Source organism: Capsicum annuum, chromosome 10 (genome assembly GCF_002878395.1).
Source record: "Capsicum annuum cultivar UCD-10X-F1 chromosome 10, UCD10Xv1.1, whole genome shotgun sequence".
Lineage (NCBI taxonomy): Eukaryota > Viridiplantae > Streptophyta > Magnoliopsida > Solanales > Solanaceae > Capsicum > Capsicum annuum.
The window spans coordinates 183458410-183478949 of record NC_061120.1 but is presented as its reverse complement, the minus strand read 5'-3'; the positions used below and the strand labels follow the sequence as shown (position 1 = coordinate 183478949).

Below are 20540 nucleotides of genomic sequence, written 5' to 3'. Positions count from 1 at the left end.
ACAACTAGACACCAAAAGACATTAATACTTTATTTCAGTGCTGAATGCTTTAATTTATTATTTTACTGAGAAAAATAGCACTAACAAATTTAAATTTTATGTTGTTATTAGGGGAAAGACACAAGGAGTATTTCAGACATGGACAGAGGTAATGGATTTTGTAAAAGACTATACATCCCGTCTCTATAAAGGCTTTGAAAATTTAACAGAGGCTTTAGATTATGCCCGTATAAATTTAGGGCTAAATTAATTTATTACCCCAGCTTTAAGACTAGAAATGCAAAAAATTTCTCAATATAATATTAAAAAAGACACGAACAAAATTATATTTTGTGATCATTGTTCCTCTATGACTGAAGGTTTTAGAAAACTAAATCATGCCAATGAGATTTTAAGACAGGATAATGAAAACCTTGTAAATGAAAAAGGACAAATGTTAGAACATATAAGTATTTTACAAGACCGTGTAAAAATTCTTCATTTTAAACTTTCACAACAGACTCAGCCAATTTATGAGACTCAAAAAATTCTAAATAATTCTCCATCTTCTTCAAAAATGAAAAAAACCCACTGTCGGGTAAAGATACAACTAGTCCAACTCAAACGGTAGCTGGTAAAGACTTATCAAATTTGTTAATGGGTGTGCATACCCCAACGAATGTAGAAATACCTAATGTATCGGGTAATCATACAGCTAGTCCAGCTCAAACGGTAGCTGGTAAAGACTTATCAAATCTGTTGATGGCTGACACTTTGCCAAAAAGTGTAGGGAGAATACTCCCAGCCAGTTTCAAGAACACAGGTACTCAGACCACAGATGAAAGAAGTCCTTCTCAGACTAAGAAAGGTTTTTTCTTTAGAAAAAAGAAAGATGAAAAAAGAAATATAGAAAAATGGTAGTAGACTCTATAAAAAAATTGTTAGCAGAACAACTGCCCAAAAAATAGCAATGAATCCAGAACCGCCAGAGCTAAGACCCAAAATTTCCAAGAGAAGAGACAAGATCACTTTGAACAGGAACAAGACTGGGACTATCAGACGGAGACAGTGAAGAGTATGAACAAGACTACAACTCAGCCATGGATCAATTTGCATAAGACCCAAATATCGATAAATATTCAGTAATGGAGTTTGATTTAGAAGCATTACACAATCTAGATACGTAAGCAATGACAATATCTACTAAATACAAAATTACAGACGTATACGATGATGTAACATATAAATAAATAAACGGATAAAGTAAAGACATAGCCATGTGATTGTGGGCCCCACCCAAGTTTCCAAAAGTCTTGCTAAAGTCTTATAAAATATAAATGGATTTGAAATCCATAAAGTGTATTTGAAGTCCACAAATGCCTATAAATACTCCCCTTTGGAAGACTTAAACATAAGTAGCTAGACAGAAAAACATAAGTAGCTAGACAGAAAAAATCAAGAGTGAGAAAGTAATTAGTTTTTCATGAAGTTCTTAGTTTCCAAAGTTTGTAAGATAGTTCTTCATAAAAAAAAAAAGAGAATGTGTAAAAAGGTCTATAATAGTTTCTTAGTTCTTCATTTTTCGGTAGCTGTCAAGTTTTCAGGGGACTCCCGAAAGAAAAACCTAGCTTCTTCCTTAAGACATGTAAGTAGTCGTTACATAGATCTTTGTATTTTTCTCCCAAATTTGTAAATTAAGTTTGAATTAATCAAGTTCATATTTTATTTCAACTGTGTTTTTAATATTATAAGATTTGGATCGCCGATGGTTTACCGCCAGTTTTCCGATCTTGTAAAATTCATTACTTATTAATACGTATTTAATTATTAGTAGATGTGTACATATTTAATTGTTAGAAGATGTGTCTTTAATATTGTAATACCCCGTACTTCTACCTAGCTTAAATTTGTCCCGAAGATGTCAAAGACAAGCTTTAAAGATGAATACACTTTTATATATGTGGAATTTTCAAGATTTTCACTTTTTATTGTGTGGGAAATTGAATAAGCTTTCCATCTATACTGAATTCGCCTAAGTCCAATAACCGGGTAAGAAGTTATGGCGATTTAAAGTTTAAGTCATAAAACACCATCATTTCAGCCAGTGGCGCATCGCTCCATAAGCCAAAATAACATTTATTAGTTTCTAGTAAGACTCCGTGATTACACCATGTTGCGGAGGACTCCTAAATCCCAATTGTCCTTTTTCCAGTGAACCTCCGCGATGTCGTCGCGTCGCACCAAACTTCTAGATCGCAAATAAAGTGGCAACGCGACAGCTCTGCGTCGCGCCATCTCCCAATTTCCCTGTTGTCAATTTCCAGAGACACGGCGCTATAGCGCCGCGTCGCGCCAGCCTGCCAAATTGGGAAATTTTAATGAAAAATAAATATTTCATCCAGGGATGGATTGGTCTTTTCCCAAGGTTTTAACACGTCCACGTGCGGTATTTAATCCCTAAAAATGTTTCAAATCATTATTTACTCACTTTTTTTCCCCAAATCAAGAACATTCTCTCTCAAGAAACAAAACCCTAGCTTTCAAGAAATCAAAGTCAATTCCGAGAATCTCTCCAAGAATTTTAAGAAACTTACAATCAAGGTATGTCAAGTGTTGATTCATGGGCCTCTTTCACCCATGAAACTCAAGAATCTCTTTTTCAAAGTTCAAGTATATGAATTTTTATGAATCCCATGTTGGGTTTTGTAATACCACGAGAATTCCAACCGATAGTAGAACCATGCTTCAAGATCATGAAAAATAAATTATAGTGATTTGGTAGTTTTATGATCAAGTTAGATATATATTAAGGCCTCAAATACGTCCTACCTACTGGACGAATCAAAACATCCCTCATTATACTATGAATTTTTGATATCATGACCCACCAAAATATATATATATATATATATATATATATATATATTTGATATCTTTTTAAAGATACATATTTTGCCAAAATCCAACATCGGAGTAAAAAGTTATGACCATTTTATTGAGAGCTGCCCGAGCTGTCTAGGAGCGACGATCAAAATGACGGACTGTCAAGTCAGTGATGGACCATTGATTTGGCCATCAAAACTGAAGCAGTAAGGCCATTTTCTGGACCAAAAATGACGGTTGGAGTGACGTTAGTCACTAGAGTGATGGTCCGTCACTCAGACCGTTAATTTTGCCCGAAACAGTGCTGAAACATCGTTTTAAAGAGATTTTTGGGTCTTTTTCCACCCTGTTTAACACCCAATCACATCAAATCAAAGAACATAACTCCTCGTTCATCCATAACATCAAATTAAGGTTTCTTTCAAGATCAAAACCCAAGAACAAGATTCAAATCCTTCTTCAAGAATCTAAGATATTCAAGTTCTCCAAACTCAAGAACAAGAACATTCTCTCCAAAAAGGGTTAAACCCTATTCAAGAAAAATCAAGAGCAAGCCTAAGGATTTCTTCAAGAACCTTCAAGAAACATTAGATCTCTTTCAAGATCAAGCTTTAAGGTGTGCGTAGTGTTTATCCATGGATCCCTTTCATCCATAGAGCTCAAGAATCATGTTTTAAATTATAAATTGTGATTTTCTTGTTGTGTTATGGCTTTATTCATGTTGATGATTATTTTTTGAGTTCAAGGTTGTATCTTGATATGTTTTCACGAAGCATATAAGTAGGATCGTTGTAACCCATGAATTTTGGATGGATTAAGATTGTTATGTTGATAAATATACCTATGCCCAAAATTTTGCATGTAAGGTGCTTGATGAAATGCCTAAGAAACTAGATATCATGCAATATAGCTAAATAGTGACTAGGTGAAGGATTCATGATATGCCCTTATGTTCCAATAATTTTCATGTTGATATTGTGTCTTGTAAATAATGTTGGATTGTTCATGAACTAGTCTTATGAGATTATGCTATACTTACTTGCAAAAAATCCTACTTATGTAAAAGATGTATGATAACCATGTACTTTATGAAATTTCCCATGTTATGATATTATGGATTGTTGATGTTGGTCATGCATTCAAGAAATTCATGTTTGTCAGTTTCCTTCTATCGAGTCCTGGGGGTACTCATACCCGAAAAATATAGCTGTGTGCCTAGAGCCATCTCATGTTATCATGATACTCTCAGTCAAGCCATGATCCATAGAATTCAGTCAGTCATGTGACTCAGAAATCTCAGTAGTTCAGTAATCTCAGTAATCTCAGCTAGTTATCAAGTCTCAGTAAGTATTCAGTTCAGAACCTCAGTAACCTCATCAACTAGTAAAGTTCAGCCTTATTCAGATAGAAAGTAGAATTCAACAGTATTCCAAGTAAAATCTCAATAACTACAGTACTCTCAGTCAATCCTCAGACATCAGTACATTTCTTTAGTCAACGAAACTTAGTAAACTCATTTTAGCTCTGCTAAACAATCCTACTAACATCAGTTCAGCTAGTCACTTTAGTTCAGTTAATCAGTTTAGCTCAGCTAATCAGTTCAGTGTCTTTCAGTTGGGAGTAGGATTCAGTACCGAGTGAGCCTAGGGATGGGGACTCACCCGCTAGATAGGACTGAGATCCCTAGAAGAAATCCCTAAGTTCCAGAACTACTTATCCAGCATAGTTTGAGATGTCCCTACAGATAGGGCTAATGCATCTCATTTGAGTTTACCTGATAGCAAGGGCAGACAGAAAGAGCTCCCAAATAGAATAGGGTTTACTCACATGTTGTCTCTATTCGTGGCACGGTATTAACACCCTTCCAGATGGGGTTACAGGTTGGACCCCACCAGTTTAGATTCGAGGTATGTCGGTTAGATGGCTACTTCCCATAGTCTCAATTTCAGTCTCATTCTTAGTCTCAGTAAAAGAAATCAGATAGTTCTTCAAATTTCATGAGTGTCAGCTATAGTTAACTCAAATACAGTATGAAACTCAGTTAGTTCCATCAAATTTAGGACATTCAGATATAGTCACTCATGTTATCAGTTATATCAGTTATCAGAACTCATATTATCAGTATTCACATTCATAACTGTCAGATATGGTCAAGCATATCAGTTCTTCATATTTATGTTTGTCAGATACAGTCAATCAAATTAATTCTTTATAATTAAACTATTAGATACAGTCAACCAATCAAGTTCTTTATAATCAGAACTGTCATAAATAGTTATTCATGTATCAGTAATATCGTTTTAGTTTTTCAGGATTCAACAACACAGTATCGATTCCCTATTTATTAATGGCTTATATATCAATATCAGTAAACTCAATCAATCAGTATCTCAGTATCAGTAAGCTCATGTTGTCAGTATTCAGACTCAGTAGACAGTATCTCCGCAGTTCAGTTATAGTTACGTATGCATGTATGTATTCTCACGTTCATGATAGTCGGTTAGCTAGTATTATTCATGCATATGAACCCTATTGCGTTTAGCCTACCTCATTTGCATACTAGTACATTCAAAGTACTGACGCATTTATGCTTTGGTGTCTTATACCGTAGGTTTAGAAGCACGAGCTCCAGATCATCAGTAGCATTCCAGATTTATACAGACAGAGTCAGCAGTGAGTCTTCATCATTCGAGGATGATAGTATTTGATTAGTTCATTCTTTCTTTCAGTAGATAGAGTTAGATGGAAACATGTCCCATCAACTTCTTATTCAGACAGTTTAGAGGCTTTTATACTATAACATCTCAGACAATTATTTCAGATTTGTATTGGTATTGTTATACCATTTTCAAACATTATTCTTATCAGATGTTATGTTTATTCAGAGTTAAAACTTATGGCCAGTCAGTACATATTTCCGTATTTTTCAGTATTTTATGCAGTATACAGGTATAGATATCAATCATGGGTTAGCTTGTGGTCCTTCGGGGTCATGAGCACCACGTAGCATTTTGGTTCAGAAAATCAAGATGTTACAGGTTTGTATTTGTTCATGTTGATAATGACCAATTGAATTCTAATCCATGTTTGGTGATAAATTTTATGTGGAATTAGTTATTTATGAATAGATTTATGTGAACCCATGATTAAACCCTTGAATTGTGAAATTAGAATTGAATCATGATGTTTACTTGTTGTGCAATGTTGTCTACATATACTATGTTCATTATGTGCTTGATGAATTGCCTATATGAACTAATAAGAGAAGAAACCATACCATGATTAGTTTATGTGCAAGTTTTTGATAAATTATCCATGAGAATTGATTAATGCCACGATATAGTATGCAATTATGTATTCCCAATTCATGTACAAGTGATACACCCCAAGTGTTCGTTGAAATGTCTTAATGAATGAATCATGAGTATATAGCCATTGTTGGGCTTTTAGGTTTGCATCATGATTTACATATTATGCTATCGAGTCCTGGGGGTATCTAATATCCAAAAATTTAGTTGTGTGCCTAAAGCCAGTGTCATGTTTTCATGATATCTTCAGTTAAGCCATGTTCAGTAGAATTCAGTCGGTCATGTGACTCAGGAAAATACAGTAATCCCAGTAATCTCAGTGCTTCAGTAATATCAGTAGTATTCCGTCAGTCAACGGAACTCAATGAACTCAGTACAGTTCAGTTCAGTTAATCATGTTCAGTGTCTATTTAGATGGGAGTAGGATTTAATACTGAGTAAACCTAAGGATGAGGACACACACTGACAGTGGAGGGTGTGATCCTTAGAAGCAATCTTTGCGTTCCAAAACTATGTGGCCAGCATAGGTTGAGACATCAACACTGACAGATGAGGGTTGATGAGGTGGATAAACACTATTAGATGAGGATCCCACCATTCTCTTTTGGGGACACTATCAAATGAGGGTCATCCACAGCTTGTGTTTATTAGTGGTGTAGCATTGACACCCTTCCAATTGGTGTTATAGATTGGACCCCAACCTAGCTATATTGCTTTATTTGGGGTATGTCGGTTAGATGAATACTTCCCACAGTTACAGTTTCAGACTCAGTCTCAGTAATAGAAATCTGATTGGTCTTCAAAATTTTAGGACTGTCAGATACAGTCAACTCAGAACAGTACGAAACTCAGTTCCATCAGAACCTAGACTGTTAGGTACAGTCGCTCAGTATCAGTTATATCAGTTATCAGTGACTCATGCTATCAGTAATCAGACTCAGTTGTTAGTACCATCACAAATTTAGTCACAATTACTTATTCATGCATGTATTATCATGTTCATGTTATTCAGTCAGTTAGCATTGTTCATGCATTTGAACCTTTTGCATTCAGCCTACCTCACTTCCATACCAGTATATTCAAATGTACTGACGTATTTGTGCTATGGTGTTTTATACCATAGGTTCAAAAGCACGAGCTCCAGAGCATCAGTAGCATTCCAGTTTTAGCAGTCAGAGTTAGTAATGAGTCCTCATCCTTCGAGGACATGATCATTACTTAGTTTATTTTAGTAGTTAGAGTTAGTTGGGGACATGTCCCATAAACTCCTTATTCAGACAGTTTAAAGGCTTTCAGACTACAATGTTTTCAGACTAAATATTTTCAGACATTGTTTCAGTTTTGGTATTGTCGTACCATATTATTCATATAAGGTTTTATCAGATATTTATCAATTTTGAACCTTATGACATATTTTAGCCTACTATTTCCGCATTTATATAGTATATTATGCAGTGTTTAGGTATAATATCAGTCGTGGGTTAGCTTATGGTCCTTCAAGGTCATGAGCACCGTGTAGCATTCTGGGTACCAGATGCGGGGCATTACAAACTTGGTATCAGAGCCTAAGGTTTAATAAAGTCCTAGGAAGTCTGAAAGCCGCATCTAGTAGAATCTTGTACATGAGTGTGTTGCGCATCACATTTATGTGCAGGAGGCTATGAGATATTTTAGAAATAGTTTCCCTTCTTTCAGTATTCATGTTGTGCCAGTGAGCGTGAGCTCAAATTTAACTCTCAGTCTAATCTATTTCTCCCTTTCTTCCACAGAATATGCCTCCCAAAAGAAGAAACAGAAATCAGTCAGCCCCTCAGCCCATCCAAGCAGATCCCTTAGAAGAACACGTTTCTCATGCAGAGTTCAGAACTGCATTCACCACTCTTTCTAATTTAGTTGCTTCTCAGAATAAATGACCAACTATTATTTCAGCCAACCCAGTGGCCAATTCAGCTGCAGCCAAGATTTGGGACTTCACCTGAATGAATCCTCCATCTTTTTTCGGGTCTAAGTCAGAAGAGGATCCTCAGGAGTTCTTAGATCAGGTTCAGAAAGTTACGGACATCATGGGGGTTAATTCTAGTAAGAGTGCCGAGCTAATTGCATATCAGTTGCAGGATATTGTGCACACTTGGTTTAAATAGTAGAAGTCAGAGAGGTCAGTTTATGTAGGGCCTATTGAGTGGGAGGAGTTTGTCACTGCATTCTTAGATAGATTCTTTCCCCAAGAGATGAGAGAAGCTAGGTGTCAGAATTTATCAATCTTAGGCAGGGCAACATGACGGTGAAAGAGTATTCTCTTAAGTTACTCGATTAGCCAGATATGCTCCTCATGTGGTTGCAGATAGCAGGGCCAAGATGAGTAAGTTTGTTTCTGGGGTAAATGATAGTGTGGTCAATGTGTACAGGTCTGCAATGTTAAATAGTGATATGAACATAGCCAGGCTTATGACCCATACTCAATAGATAGAAAAGAAAAAGATTAAGATGAGAGAGAGGCAGAATAAGAGACCAAAGATAGGTAGTTTCAACTTTGCTCAGCCTAAGTCAGAGAAAGGAAACTATTCTTAGCTCCACCCAAAGTCATCCGTTCCTGCTCCTTTCTCAGCCAGTGCTCCAGTTCCTAAGTTATGGGAAGGTAACAAAGATAGGGCACCAAGCTCTAAATCTCAGGGCAGTATTGGCAGTGCCCGAACCAATTCTCTTTGCCAGACTTGTGGTAAGAGCCACAAACGTACTTACAAAGCTGGCAATGATGTCTATTTTGGATGTGGCAAGCCAGGCCATAGAGTCAAAGATTGTCCCCAGTCAGGTTATCAGGGTCAGTAGAACCGTTCCTCAGCCCAGTTTGGTCCTCCAAATTAGTAGGGTGCCACTTCCAATTTTACTAGAGGGCAACGCCTAAACAGACTTTATGCTCTTCAATCCCTACAAGATCAGGAAAATTCTCCTGATGTAGTTACTGGTACGTTACCGATCTTTTACTTGCATGTTTATGCTTTGCTAGATCCAGGAGCTTCTTTATCTTTTGTTACTCCTTATGTAGCAGTTGATTTCAGAGTCAGTTCCAAAATTCTAACAGATCCCTTCTCAGTATCTGCCCTAGTAGGTAAAACCATCATAGCCTGACGGGTATACAGGAACTGCCCGATTATGATATTTCAGAAAGTCACTTCAGCAAACTTAGTCGAATTAGAGATAACTGATTTTGATGTCATTATCAACATAGATTGGCTTTATTCCTGCTATGCCACAGTCGACTGATGAAACAGAATAGTCCAGTTCCAGTTTTTGAATGAACCTTTCCTAGGGTGAAGGGGTAGTACTTCAGCTTTCAGAGGTCAGCTTGTTTTCTATCTTTGGCATGGAAAATGATATATAAGGGATGTGTCTGTCATCTTGTTCATGTTAAGGATTCTAGTTCCGAGACTCCCAATCTTGAATTAGTCCCAGTCGTGAGTGAATATTAAGATATCTTTCCCAAAGATCTTCTAGGAATTCCTCCCGAAAGGGAAATAGACTTAGGCATTGATATTCTTCCAGATACTCAGCCCATATCTATTCTGCCATACAAAATGGCACCAGCAGAACTCAAAGAACTGAAAGAGCAGTTGAAGGATCTCTTAGATAAGTGATTCATCAGACCCAGTATGTCCTCATGGGGCACACCAGTCTTATTCGTGCACAAGAAAGATGGTTCTCTCAGAATGTGCATTGATTACTGTCGGCTCAATAAAGTCATTGTCAAGAACAAGTATCCACTTCCCCGAATTGACTACTTGTTTGACCAACGTTAGGGTGCCAACTATTTCTCTAAAATAGACCTCGGATCAGGATATCATCAGCTCAGAGTCAGGGAATGTGACATTCTGAAAATAACTTTTCAAACTCAGTATGGTCACTTTGAATTTCTAGTCATGTCCTTTGGTCTTACCAATGCCCCTGCATCTTTCATGGACTTTATGAACCATGTGTTCAAGAAGTACTTGGATTTGTTCTTTATAGTCTTTATTGATGATATCTTTGTCTATTCCTGTAGTGAGCGTGATCACACAGACCATATCAGAATCATACTTTAGATTCTCAGAGATCATTAGCTATTCTCCAAATTTAGTAAGTGCAAATTTTATCTAAGGTCAGTAACATTCCTTGGTCATATCATTTCCGGTGATGGCATTAGAGTTGATCCTCAAAAGACCAAAGTAGTAAGAAACTGGCCTCGCCCTATCTCTCCATCAGATATTAGGAGTTTCTTAGGTTTGGCTGGCTATTACAGACAGTTTGTTGAGGGATTTTCTTCTATTGCATCCCCTATGTCTAGATTGACCCAGAAGAAAGTCAAGTTTTAGTGTTCAGATCCTTGCGAGAAAAGTTTTCAGGAGTTCAAAACTCAACTCACCTCAGCTTCGATTTTGGATCTTCCAGACAATCCAGATGGGTTCGTAGTGTACTGCGATGCCTCTAGAGTAGGTTTGGGTTGTGTCCTCATACAACATGGTAAGGTCATAGCCTACGGCTCCAGACAGCTTAAACCCCATGAGAAGAATTATCCTACTCATGATCTTGAGTTAGCGGCCATAGTATTTTCCTTAAAAATTTGGAGGCATTATCTATATGGAGTTCATGTAGATGTGTTCACAGATCATAAGAGCCTTCAGTATGTCTTTTGTCAGAAAGATCTCAATCTTCGTCAGAGAAGATGGTTGGAGCTCTTGAACGATTATGACATGAGTGTCCTTTATCATCCGGGAAAGGCCAACGTAGTGGCCGACACTCTCAGTAGACTGTCTAGGGGTAGTATTGCTCATGTTGAGGACGGTAAAAAAAAGTTAGCTCAAGAAGTCTATCAGCTTACCAGACTAGGTGTTCACTTAGCCAATACAGAGAAAGGTGATATATGGGTTCAGAGTAGTTCAAAATCATGTCTAGTTTCTGAGGTAAAAAAAAAGCAAGATAGAGATCCCAGTCTAGTAAAGTTGAAAGAGCCAGTCAAGGATCAGAAGGTTGAGGTTTTCTCCCAAGGGGGAGATGGTGTATTGTGTTGTCAGGGTTGTCTGTGTGTTCCAGGTATAGATGATTTGAGGCAGCAAATTCTTGCAGAAGCGCATGGTGAGTGCTACTTTTTTCATCCAGAGTCTACAAAAATGTACCGCAACTTGCGGGAGATCTATTGGTGGAGTGAGATAAAGAGAGATATGGCAGAGTTTAGGGCTATGTGCTCTACGTGTCAGCAGGTTAAGATAGAGCATTAGAAGCCTAGTGGGTCCATACAAGAGTTCAATATTCTTACTTGGAAGTGGGAAGAAGTGAACATGGACTTTGTGATGGGTTTGCTCATACTCGTCATCAACATGATTCAGTTTGGGTCATTGTAGATAGGATGACCAAAGTAACTCATTTCCTTCCAGTCCATACCTCTTATTCAACCGAGGATTATGCGAAACTCTACATCAGAGAGTTGTCAGATTGCATGATTTTTCGTTATCTATTATCTCAGACAAAGGTACCCAGTTCACCTTTCATTTTTGGAAAGCATTCCAAAAGGGTCTTGGTACCCAAGTTAATCTCAGTACAACCTTCCATCCTCAGACAGATGGTCAAGCAGAAAGGACCATTCAGACTTTTGAAAATATGCTGCGAGCATTTGCAATTGATTTCAAGGGTAGTTGGGATGACACTTGTCTTTGATTGAGTTTTCATATAACAACAACTATCATTCCAGGGTAGAAGGTACAGATCTTTAGTTGGTTGGTTTGAAGTTAGTGAGGCCTCAATTATAGGGCCTGACTTAGTATTCGATGCCTTAGAAAAAGTCCAGTTGATCAGAGAAAGACTTTGGGCTGCTCAGAGCCGACAGAAGTCTTATGCAGATGTGCGCAAAAAAGATCTTGAGTTCGAGATTGGTGACTATGTTTATCTAAAGATCTCTCCCATGAAGGGAGTGAAGAGATTCGACAAGAAGGGAAAGCTCAGTCCCCGATATGTCGATCCCTTCAAAATTCTCAGTCACTTCAGCAAAGTAGTTTATGAGTTCGAATTGCCTTCAGATCTAGCTTTAGTTCATCCAGTCTTCCATGTCTCTTTTCTCAAGAAGTGCATAGGTGACCCAACAGTTGTAGTCCTTATTCAGAGTATAGATATTCAGAACAACCTCTCTTTCAAAAAGATTTTGGTCAAAATTCTTGACTATCAGACTCACAGACTGAGGAACAAAGGAGTCCCTCTAGTCAAAGTCCTTTGCCGGAATCAGTCCATTGAGGGAGCTACTTGGGTAGCAGAAGCAGACATGCGTACCAAGTATCCTCACCTCTTCTTTGCTAATTCAGACTCAGCCCAAGGTAATAGCTTTCCTTAAGCCTTTCAGTTTCATGTTCAGATTTCAGTTACAACTTGGTATCTAGTTCATGTTCAGAATTCCATCTTGGTATCAATTACCATAGTATAGTCAGCCATGCATTCATGTATCAGTTCAGTCATGTATTCATGCATCAGATATGTATGTTCAGTTTGATGAGAAACTCATCTTATCAGTAATTTAGTCATGCAGTCATAAATCCGTTATTCATGTATCAGATATGCATATTAAGCATAATACATTCAGCTTATCAATTATATTGGTCATGAAATCATGTTTCAATTGTTCACGTTCAGCATGTGCTTCACTCTATCATTTCTCCCATCTTAGTCAGTTTCATTCGAGGACAAATGTTCCCAAGGGAAAGATATTATAATACCCCGTACTTCTACCTAGCTTAAATTCGTCCTAAAGATGTCAAAGACATGCTTTCAATATGAATACACTTTTATATATGTGAAATTTTCAAGATTTTCACTTTTTTTTGTGTGGAAAATTGAATAAGCTTTCCATCAATATCAAATTCGGCTAAATCCGATAACCGGATAAGAAGTTATGACGATTTAAAGTTTCAATCATAAAACACCGTCATTTCAACCAGTGGCGCGCCGCGCCATAAGCCAAAATGACGTTTGTCAGTTTCCAGTAAGACTGTGCGATTACACCGCATTGCGGAGGGCTCTTAAATCCAAATTAACCTTTTTCTAGTGAACCTTCGCGATGTCTCCGTGTCGCGCCAAACTTTCAGATCGCAAACAAAGTGGAAACACGATAGATCCATGTTGTGCCATCTCCCAATTTCCCAGTTGTCAAATTCCATAGACACGACGCGATAGCACCGCGTCGCATCAGCCTGCCAAATTGGGAAATTTTGATAAAAAATAAATATTTTGTCGAGGGATAAATTGGCCTTTTCCTAAGGTTTTAAAACGTCTAGCTGCGGAATTTAATCCCTAAAAATGTTTTAAATCATTATTTACTCACTTGTTTTTCCCCAAATCAAGAACATTCTCTCCTAAGAAACAAAATCCTAGCTTTCAAGAAATCAAAGCTAATTCTGAGAATCTCTCCAAGAACTTCAAGAAGCTTATAATCAAGGTATGTGAAGTGTTGATTCATGGGTCCCTTTCACCCATAAAGCTTAAGAATCTCTTTTCAAAGTTCAAGTTTTTATGAATCCCATGTTGGGTTTGCTTTTGTTCATGTTGATAATGACCAATTGAATTTTAATCCATGTTTGGTAATAAATTTTATGTGGAATTAGTTATTATATGAGTAGATTCATGTGAACCCATGATTAAACCCTTGAATTGTGAAATTACAATTGAATCATGATATTTACTTGTGCAATGTTGTCTACATATATACTATGTTCATTATGTGCTTGATGAATTGCCTATGTGAACTAATAAGAAAAGAAATCATGCCATGATTAGTTTATGTGCAAGTGTTTGATAAATTATCCATGAGAATTGATTAATGCCACGATATAGTATGCAATTATGTATTCCCCATTCATGTACAAGTGATACACCCCAAGTGTTTGTTGAAATGTCTTAATGAATGAATCATGAGTATATAGCCATTGTTGGGCTTTTAGGTTTGCATCATGATTTACATATTATGCTATCGAGTCCTGGGGGTATCTAATACCCGAAAATTTAGTTGTGTGCCTAAAGCCAGTGTCATGTTTTCATGATATCTTCAATTAAGCCATGTTCAATAGAATTCAGTCGGTCATGTGACTCAGGAAAATACAGTAATCCCAGTAATCTCAGTGTTTCAGTAATCTCAGTAGTATTCCGTCAGTCAACGGAACTCAATGAACTCAGTCCAGTTCAGTTCAGTTAATCATGTTCAGTGTCTATTCAAATGGGAGTAGGATTTAGAACCGAGTGAACCCAAGGATGAGGACACACACTGGCAGTTGAGGGTGTGATCCTTAGAAGCAATCTTTGCGTTCCAGAACTATGTGGCCAACATAGGTTGAGACATCAACACTGACAGATGAGGGTTGTTGAGGTGGATAAACACTGTCAGATGAGGGTCCCACTGTTCTCTTTTGGGGACACTGTCAGATGAGGGTCACCCACAGCTTGTGTTTATTAGTGGCGTAGTATTGACACCCTTCCAATTGGGGTTACAGATTGGACCCCAACCTATTTATATTGCTTTATTTGGGATATGTCGGTTAGATAACTATTTCCCACAGTTACAATTTTAGACTCAGTCTCAGTAATAAAACTCAGATAGGTCTTTAGAATTTCAGGACTGTCAAATATAGTCAACTCAAAATAGTACGGAACTCAGTTAGTTCCATCAAAACCTAAACTGTCAGATATAGTCACTCAGTATCAGTTATATCAGTTATCAATGACTCATGCTATCAGTAATTAGATTCAATAGTAGTACCATCACGAATTCAGTCACAGTCACTTATTTATGCATGTATTCTCATGTTCATGTTATTTAATCAGTTAGCATTGTTCATGCATTTAAACCCTTTGAATTCAGCCTACCTTACTTGCATACTAGTACATTCAAATGTACTACACATTTATGCTATGATGTTTTATACTATAGGTTCAGAAGCATGAGCTCTAGAGCATCAGTAACATTCCAGTTTCAGCATTCAGAGTTAGCTGTGATTCCTCATCCTTTGAGGACATGATCATTACTTTATTTCTTCATTACTTAGTTTATTTCAGTAGTTGGAGTTAGTTGGGGACATGTCCCATCAACTCCTTATTCAGACAGTTTAGAGGCTTTCAGACTATAGTATTTTCAGACTAGATATTTTCAGACATTATTTTAGTTTTGGTATTGTTGTACCACATTATTCATATATGGTTTTATCATATGTTTATCAGTTTTGAACCTTATGACATGTTTCAGCCTACTATTTCCTCATTTATACAGTATATTATGCAGTGTTTAGGTACAGATATCAGTCATGGGTTAGCTTGTGGTCCTTCGGGATCATGAGCACCGTGTAGCAATCTGGGTACCAGATGCAGGGCGTTACAAACTTCCTTCCTAAGTTGGGGTGTTATAAATATTATAAGATCTGGATCGCCGGTGATTCACCATCAATTTTCTAGTCTTGTAAAATTAGTAAATTACTTATAAACATACTCCCAGTATATGGTTATTCTCTCAGTGTTTTAAGTAATAACGCTGGATTAATCTGTAAATTCCTAGGGATTTGAAAAGTTCTCTTAAAAAGGACTGTTGTTATTCTCCCGAGGTATGATTAAAGAAGATATTACTAAAATACCTAAAACCAAAGAGAAAGAGATGAACAGGGTATGAAAAAAGAAATCAAAAAATGCAAAAATATTTTATTTTTGGGAAAAAATATACTTTGATTTTTATGACTTGAACACTTACACTGGACTATGGACAATGAAGGAGGGAGTATTGAGTAGGATTTTACACCATATAAAAACACATCCACATTAAGTCTGCTTTATTTTCTCATAACTACTAACCTGCTTTAATTACTTTTCTTAACTTGTTTATTTACTTTGCTTATAACATATACTAAAACCTGCTTATTAATTATTTGCTTTGTATAATTTATTATCTATCCGTCCAGTTAATTATTATTGTTATCTATTATCTGTTTTATTATATTCTCTATTGTTATTATTATTATTATATATTATCTATCTATCTATCTGTCTGTCTGTCTGTCTGTCTGTCTATCTATATTGTATCTATCTGTCTCTATTATTATCTGTTTTTATTATATCTATTCATTTTATTATAATTATATCTATCCGTATTTATTATAATCTATCTATATTATATTTATATTATCTGTTTGTTAATATTAAAAACACCGGCGAAATGCGGGCGATCCAGATCTTATAATATTAAAGACACATCTACTAACAATTAAATATGTACACATCTACTAATAATTAACTATGTATTAATAAGTAATGAATTTTACAAGATAAAAAAACTGACGGTAAACTGCCGGCGATCCAAATCTTATAATATTAAAAACACAACTAAAATAAAATCTGAACTTGATTAATTCAAACATAATTTACAAACTTGAGTGAAAAATACAAAGATCTATGTAATGACTACTTACATGTTTTAAAAAAGAAGTGAGGTTTCCCTTTCAGGAGTCTCCTGAAAACTTGACAGCTACCAAAAAATGAAGAACTAAGAAACTAATATAGTCTTTTTTACACACTCTTTTTTTTATGAAGAACTAACTTACAAACTTTGAAAACTAAGAACTTTATGAAAAACTAAGAACTTTCTCACTCTTGATTTTTTCTCTCTAGCTACTTATATTTAAGTCTTCCAAAGGGGGGTATTTATTGGAATTTGTGGACTACAAATACACTTTAAGGATTCCAATCCATTTATATTTTATAAGACTTTAGCAAGACTTTTGGAAACTTGGGTGGGGCCTACGATCACATGGCTATGTCTTTACTTTATCCATTTATTTATTTATCTGTTACATCATCGCGTGTCTGTAATTTTGTCTTTCGTGGATATTGTCATTACTTACGTATCCAGATTATGTAATGCTTCTGAATCAAACTCCATTTCTAAATCTTCATCGATATTAGGGTCTTGTGTAAATTGATCCATGACTGAGTTGTAGCCTCGTTCATACTCGTCACTGTCTTCATTTGGATAGTCCCACTCTTGTTTCTGCTCTAGGTGATCTTGTCTCTTCTCTTGGAATTAAGAAAATTCTGGGTTTTGGCTCTAGCGGTTCTGGATTCATTGTTATTTTTTGGACAGTTGTTCTGCTAATAATTTTTTTATAGAGTCCACTATCAATTTTTTCTATATTTCTTTTTTTCTCAAGAAAAAACCTTTTTTAGTCTGAGAAGGACTTCTTTCGTCTGTGGTTTGAGTACCTGTGTTCTTCAAACTGGCTGGGAGTATTCTCCCTACACTTTTTGACAAAGTGTCATCCATCAATGGATTTGATAAGTCTTTACCATCTACCGTTTGAGCTAGACTAGCTGTATCATTACTCGATACAGTAGGTCTTTCTATATTCGTTGGGGAATGCACACCCATTAACGGATTTGATAAGTCTTTACCAACTACCGTTTGAGCTGGACTATTTGAGCTGGACTAGCTCTATCTTTACTCGATACGGTGGGTTTTTTCATTTTTGAAGAAAATGGAGAATTTGTTAGAATTTTTTGAGTTTAATAAATTGGCTGAGTCTGTTGTGAAAGTTCAAAATGAAGAATTTTTATACGATCTTGTAAAATACTTATATGTTCTAATATTTGTCCTTTTTCATTTACATAATTTTTCATTATCTTGTCTTAGAACCTCATTGGCGTGATTTAGTTTTCTAAAAGCTTCAGTCATTAAGGAGCAATGATCATAAAATATTATTTTGTCCGTGTCCTTTTTAATATTATATTGAGGATTTTTTTGCGTTTCTGGTCGTAAAGAATAATTTAGCTCTAAATTTATACATGCATAATCTAAAGCCTCTGTTAAATCATCAAAGCCTTTATAGAGAGGGGTTGTATAATCTTTTACAGAATTCATTACCTCTGTCCATGTCTGAAATACTCCCTGTGTCTTTCCCCTAAGAACAACATAAAATTTAAATTTGTTAGTGCTATTTTTCTCAGTAAAATAATAACTTAAAGCATTCAAGACTGAAATAAAGTATCTAATGTCTTTTGGTGTCTTGTTGTAGGAGATCCATAATTTGTCGATCAAGCAAATCTGTCATTTATCCACCCTTACATCTGGTTTCAATTTGAAAATTAGATTGGATGGCTCATAACTGGCTAGATTATGAGGCCTAAAAATCAGTCTTTCTGATTTCGGATGTTCCAACATTGTTAGTGGCCTGTAACGAGTGTTGCTTAGTAATTTGTTTAAGTAGTCTTGAGAGGATGACATCTTTCCTTTGTTTTTGTCTGTATACATACTGAAACAAAAATTGTTAGTTGTCTTCTTTTATTAGTCTACTTAGATGATCTGCTAGGTTATTATCTTTACCTTTAATATGTTCTAGAACAATATTATAAATTGAAGTGGTTTTTAGGAAATTTAACCACCTCCTTTTACTACTATTCTTCTCCTTTATTTTCTGATAGAATTTTACTATAACCTCGCAGTCTGTTCTTACTAAGATTTCTGACTTATTTAATATATAAAGTTTAAAGCTATTCAAATCGTAAATTACTGCTAATGTCTCCACATCTATGCTATTTAATTTGCCCTTTTCTTTATATTCTCCACTTGAATAAGCACATATTTTCTCATCCTTTTTGTCACTATATTTGTTAGGCTTCGCTTTTAATACTGCTCCCCATCCTTGAAGACTTTCGTTTGTCTCAACTATTAAATAATCTGTTTCTAATGGTAACGTTAAGTATGGGATGTCTTGTATCATGCTTTTAAGTTGTTGGACTAATTTTATATCTTCAGTATTAAATTTGAAAATTAGATTGGATGGCTCATAACTGGCTAGATTATGAGGCCTAAAAATCAGTCTTTCTGATTTCGGATGTTCCAACATTGTTAGTGGCCTGTAACGAGTGTTGCTTAGTAATTTGTTTAAGTAGTCTTGAGAGGATGACATCTTTCCTTTGTTTTTGTCTGTATACATACTGAAACAAAAATTGTTAGTTGTCTTCTTTTATTAGTCTACTTAGATGATCTGCTAGGTTATTATCTTTACCTTTAATATGTTCTAGAACAATATTATAAATTGAAGTGGTTTTTAGGAAATTTAACCACCTCCTTTTACTACTATTCTTCTCCTTTATTTTCTGATAGAATTTTACTATAACCTCGCAGTCTGTTCTTACTAAGATTTCTGACTTATTTAATATATAAAGTTTAAAGCTATTCAAATCGTAAATTACTGCTAATGTCTCCACATCTATGCTATTTAATTTGCCCTTTTCTTTATATTCTCCACTTGAATAAGCACATATTTTCTCATCCTTTTTGTCACTATATTTGTTAGGCTTCGCTTTTAATACTGCTCCCCATCCTTGAAGACTTTCGTTTGTCTCAACTATTAAATAATCTGTTTCTAATGGTAACGTTAAGTATGGGATGTCTTGTATCATGCTTTTAAGTTGTTGGACTAATTTTATATCTTCAGTATTAAAGGTTTTTCGGCCTGTTGATCCAGGACAAGTATTTGTTAAGTGCTCTATACTACCGCAGGTAAAACATTCTAATTTATTTTTATAGATTCTATTGGTATTATATTTTCTTTTATGTTTATTCTTATCTAGGTATGGATTCTTTGCAGTTGATCTGGAGAAAATATACTTTGATCTTTATAATTTGGACACTTACACTGAACTAAGGACAACGAAGGAGGGAGTACTGAGTGGATTTTATACCATATAAAAACACATCCACATTAAGTCTGCTTTATTTTCTCATAACTACTTACCTGCTTTAATTACTTTTCTTAACTTGTTTATTTATTAAGAACATATTTTCTCATCCTTTTTGTCACTATATTTGTTAGGCTTTGCTTTTAATACTGCTCCCCATCCTGGAGTACTGAGTAGGATTTTACACCATATAAAAACACATCCACACTAAGTCAGCTTTATTTTCTCATAACTACTTACCTGCTTTAATTACTTTTCTTAACTTATTTATTTACTTTGCTTATAACATATACTAAAACCTGCTTAATAATTATTTGGTTTGTTTAATTTATTATCTATCTGTCCAGTCAATTATTATTGTTATCTATTATCTGTTTTATTATATTCTCTATTACTATCTGTCTGTTTGTCTGTCTATCTATCTTATTATCTGTTTTTATTATATCTATTCATTTTTATTATAATTATATCTATATTATATCTATCCGTATTTATTATAATCTATCTATATTATATTTATATTATCTGCTTGTTAATATATATTTTATTATATTATTATTATAATAATTATATCTATATTATATCTATCTGTATTATTGTCTCTTTATTATCTTTATACATCTATTATTATATTTCTGTTCATTA

The 20540-nt window shown here is 35.4% G+C and overlaps 1 protein-coding gene across 19 annotated transcripts in view; it reads right to left on the bottom strand.

Annotated features, from left to right (window-relative positions):
• Positions 1-20540, bottom strand: part of LOC124888158 — a 46293-nt gene that overhangs the window by 11024 nt on the left and 14729 nt on the right. For 4 of the 19 annotated variants that reach the window (XR_007046254.1, XR_007046261.1, XR_007046267.1 and 1 more), the window contains one exon: positions 18016-18112. The exons of 5 other annotated variants lie outside the window; for them this stretch is intronic. Coding sequence is in view for 1 of the 14 variants with exons in the window: in XM_047398615.1 (XP_047254571.1) it covers positions 13205-13375; positions 18076-18112 (208 nt within the window). In the remaining 13 variants the exon portion in view is untranslated. 10 more of the 19 variants (XR_007046270.1, XR_007046260.1, XR_007046256.1 and 7 more) reach the window with 6 other exon arrangements.